General features: G+C 62.3%; 3 protein-coding genes across 3 annotated transcripts in view; 1 reads left to right on the top strand and 2 right to left on the bottom strand.

Moving 5' to 3' along the window:
- Positions 1–306: 306 nt before the first annotated feature.
- On the top strand, positions 307–1494 carry ACA1_134620 (uncharacterized protein; the record flags this gene model as incomplete). The annotated part of the gene is made up of 4 exons (XM_004333330.1): positions 307–389; positions 480–807; positions 887–1176; positions 1275–1494. 4 exons carry the CDS (start codon positions 307–309, stop codon positions 1492–1494), a joined length of 921 nt encoding a protein of 306 aa, XP_004333378.1.
- Positions 1495–1884: 390 nt separating this feature from the next.
- Positions 1885–2573, bottom strand: ACA1_134610 (nitrite reductase, coppercontaining, putative; the record flags this gene model as incomplete). The annotated part of the gene is made up of 3 exons (XM_004333329.1): positions 1885–2060; positions 2103–2259; positions 2346–2573. The coding sequence occupies 3 exons, from the start codon at positions 2571–2573 to the stop codon at positions 1885–1887; spliced, it is 561 nt and encodes a 186-aa protein (XP_004333377.1).
- Positions 2574–3415: 842 nt separating this feature from the next.
- Positions 3416–3905, bottom strand: part of ACA1_134400 (uncharacterized protein) — a gene marked incomplete at both ends in the record, with an annotated part of 5560 nt that continues 5070 nt past the window's right edge. The window contains 2 exons of the mRNA XM_004333328.1: positions 3416–3728; positions 3794–3876. Coding sequence (XP_004333376.1) covers positions 3416–3728; positions 3794–3876 — 396 coding nt within the window. The remainder of the gene's footprint in view (positions 3729–3793; positions 3877–3905) is intronic.

Raw genomic sequence — 3905 nt, 5'->3', positions numbered from 1 at the left:
TCGGTGGTGGAGGCCATCAATGCGATGGCCAAGCGGATGCGCCAGCTCGAGGACGAGAACGCGCGGGTCAAGAAACGCCAACGCAAGACCCGACGCGCCCTGCACGAGCTCCGATCCCTGGTCCACGCCCACCTCGGCGCCACTCTCCCTCCTCCATCGCAAGACAGCGCTTCGCCCATCGCCGCCGCCGCCGCTCCTCCACCGGCCACAGTGGCCCAGCCGCAGCCGCCACCCCAGCCCCAGCCCCAGCCACAACCACAATCACCACCGCCACAGGCAGTCATTTGCAGTCCGGGGCCGGGATCGATGCAGATTAAGCGCGAGTGGTGCTTCCCATTCCTCAGGAGCTACGACATGCGCGGGAAGCCCTTCGTGGCGGACGACCTTCGGTGCGTGCAAGACAAGCCGTTGAGCCGTTGATCGACGGCTGACCAAGTTAAACTGATCGCCTCGCGGTGGTGGGTGGTTTGCCGACACAGGAAGCCGGTGCTGGTGACCTCCTTCAAGACGCGTCCCGTGTACGCCAACCCGCAAATGTGCCGCCTGGTGGGCTACTCGCAGGAGGAGATACTCGCCGACCGACTCGAGCTGGTGCTGACCACGCGCACCAAGTTCTCCTTCCAGCGCACCCTCCTCGGCGTCTGGTACGCCAACCCGCTCACTCCACCGGAAAGCGCTGACGTGGCGTCCAGGGAAAAGATGGGCGTGAGCGATGTACGACAGAGCGTGGTGGAGCTGTTGAGCCAGTCCGGCGATCTGATCATGGTGCAGGCGACAGGGCAGTTCTTCTACGGGCCTGATGGACATGTACGCACGAGCCACATTGCCTTCGCTAACCAAACAAAGCTAACTATGCGATACGCACGCGACACGCGACACGCAACAGCTCCGCTGCACGGTGCTCTGTGTGGAACGCGTGCTGGGAGTCACCCGCCCGCCCTGGACTCTGGGCGACGACCCGGTCGGCGAGGAGGAACACCAGCAGAGGTTGGAGCTGTACAGAGAGGCCATACGCCAGAGAGAGGAGCGCGAGTGGAAACGGGTCGAAGACAGCTACTATGATCCGTTCTTCCCCGCCGCCGCAGCCTCGCCGCCCGCCACTGCCGTCGTCGCTGGAGGAGACCACCAGCCGTTGCCGCAGGCGTGGGACAAGGAGTTCCTCCAATTCTTCGTCTAGTGCGTGTGCAGATTGTGTACATACTCAATAACGGGATCGCATTCGCTTTCGCTTTCGTTCTTTCTCTTCAAGGGTGGATCTTGCAGCCGGCGCACAGCTTTGGCGGGTGCGAGGAGGTGAAGATGTCCTTGCGCGGCTCGCCCGTGACGTTGAGGAAGCCCACGGCGCCCTTCTCCGTCCGCATGATGGAGTGGTCCACCAGGGTGTACACGCCAGGCACGAGCGGCGTGAACTCCACGATCGTGACGCCGCCGGCCGGGACAAGGGTGGTCTGTAGCGACTTGGCGGGCGGACTCTGCACGTCGCCCTCGCGATAGACGTGCTCCAGGATCATTCCGATGATGTGAAACGACGAGACCAGGTTAGGTCCGATGTTGCCTGTGGGCAGAAGAACGAATCAGGGAAAGAGCGAAAGGCGAAAGCGAAGGCGGGGAGGGGCCGCACCGAAATAGATGCGGACACGCTCTCCGGTGTTCACCTGATTGAACAGTTGGGGTCAGGGGAGGAGAGAGCGGTGATGGCTAACGGTGGTACGTACCTGCAGCATGTTGTCTGGCTCGGTGAGGGCGCCAACGCGGCCATTGAAGACCACATGCGTCGGCTGTTCCTTCATGGCGTCGTTCCAGGCCAGCTCGAGCTTCATCGGATCGTCGGGCGATTGCTCGGTGTAGAATTCGCTCTGGAGCTGAGTCAACCCAAACTTTCAGTCAAGGCAGAAGGCCGCGCCAAGTCGTACGACACGTCATCGGTTCTGGTCGTACCACAAAGAACTCCTTGTCCACCGGCGGCAGTCCCTCGGCCGGCTCCACGAGCATCATACCGTACATGCCGTTGGCGATGTGCATCCCCACGGGGTCGACCGCGCAGTGATAGATGAACAGTCCTGTGTAGGGAGGGGATCGGTCAGTCGCGGTCGGTGGGGTACGGGGGAGAATCCTACCGGGGTGCAGCAGCTTGAACCAGGCGTGCTTGGTCTCGCCCGCCCCCACGGTGAGTAGCGGAGCGCCGCCGCCCGGACCGACCACCGAATGGAAGTCCAGGTTGTGCAGCATACCTGACTCATCCTTGTTCGTCAGCTCCACCTAATCAAGAATGGAATTAGCACACGGCATACACGGCACACACGGCACACGGCACAGAACCCACGCGACACACGCGACAAAGAAACATGCGTTGGGGGCCGCGCCTCCATGGTGTCGCCAACGCGAGCGCGGATGAAGAGACCTGGCACGGTGCCGGAGAAGGTCCAGAAATCGTAGGACTGGGGTGGTTCGAGCTGGGCCTCGGTCACCTGCGAGTCCATCTTCACGCGCAGCAGGACCGGATCGCGGCGGGCGATGGGCGGCGGTACGTGGGGCGCCACGGTGAGCTCGGCCTCGACCACCGCTAGGCCCATGTCCTCCTTCTCCTGGCGCGTGCTCGTGTGGTGCGGGTGGTTGTACGGCGCCCACCTCTCACCGGACTGGTCTTGGCAGAGGGCAATCCGTTGCTGCTGTTGCTTCTGGCTGCGCCTCGAGCTTGCCTCCGGCTGCGGCTTGGTCTCACCCGGGCCTCTTGATGCCAACAGAGCGCCGGCTGCCGTGGCCACTACAGCCGCGGCCAGGGAGTAGCGAAGCCATGGCCGACCACTTGCCGCAGCGGTAGTGTCGCTGCTTCCATTACTGGTGGAATAAAACCGCCTACCGCCGAGCCAGCTAGTGGTGGTCCGAAACTCGCCCACTACTGCTCCCCCCACTCCTGCGGGTCAAGGTGCGGGCAAAGAAATACCTTTACCCAAAAGGGTTGCAAAGTGTTGCAAGGTACGCACCCCCATCGGCGGTCAATGAACGTAGGAAAGCGCTGCCAGAGCGTCGATGGAACATGTTACCTCGTGTGCGGGGGCGTGGTGGGTGTGTGGGTCGCTTTATATTGCCAAATGTTTCAGGCAAGTTATTTTGGTGTGGGCGAAAAGTCGAGCGCATCTGCCTGAACTTTCGCGCTTGGTTGAGGTGCCCGCAGTCGGTCGTGGCGAATGCCCGGCGCACGACACGACGCTCAGCTCTACCCAGTTGAGCCTATCCCGGAAGTGCAGGTCGCTCCCCATCGCATTCTGGTACAACTACGCGAGTGACCACAACCACCAGTGAGTGAAGGACGCAACCTTGGCCCGCCAGATACAGTGATTGGCAGTCTGCACCTCCAGTCGAAACGCGCTGGTCAGTGCTCCGGCACGGCTCCGCGCGACCGCTGCTGGCTGCTTTACAAGAACAGGCGAGCTTTCTTGAAGGTCGGGCAGCCTTGTGTGAGTAAGAAGCTGAGATTGGGAGGCAGTACTGTTACCTTACACAGCACGTGTATCATTATAGGGAAATGAGGGCGCCACCGTTGGACGCGTAGAAGAGCAACTCGCGAGCTACGCTCTCCAGACATGCGTCGGCCAGGTCCACCGGAGGCGGTGAAGGAGTTGCGCCGCGTCGCATGGTGGGTGGCCACACTTCTTCGGGGTGGTCGCTCACGTACTGCAGGGCCAGCTTGAACAGCGATGGCACTCCGCCCACGCGAGGCCGGCGCCCTACGCCCCCCCCCCCGGATTAGCGACGTATCGTGCATGTGTGGCGGTGGGCGAGTGGAGCGTACCAAAGTCGAGTACATGGACGTCGCCCAGGTACTGGAAATCGCCATCGGTGCCGCCAAAGACGAACAGTCGCGGCTGTGATCGACTGGTCTCCACCACCACAGCTGATGTGGG

This window comes from Acanthamoeba castellanii (genome assembly GCF_000313135.1).
Source record: "Acanthamoeba castellanii str. Neff unplaced genomic scaffold scf7180000084702, whole genome shotgun sequence".
NCBI classification, from domain to species: Eukaryota; Discosea; order Longamoebia; family Acanthamoebidae; genus Acanthamoeba; species Acanthamoeba castellanii.
The sequence above is the reverse complement of the archived record's forward strand: the minus strand, read 5'-3'. Positions and strand labels throughout refer to the sequence as shown.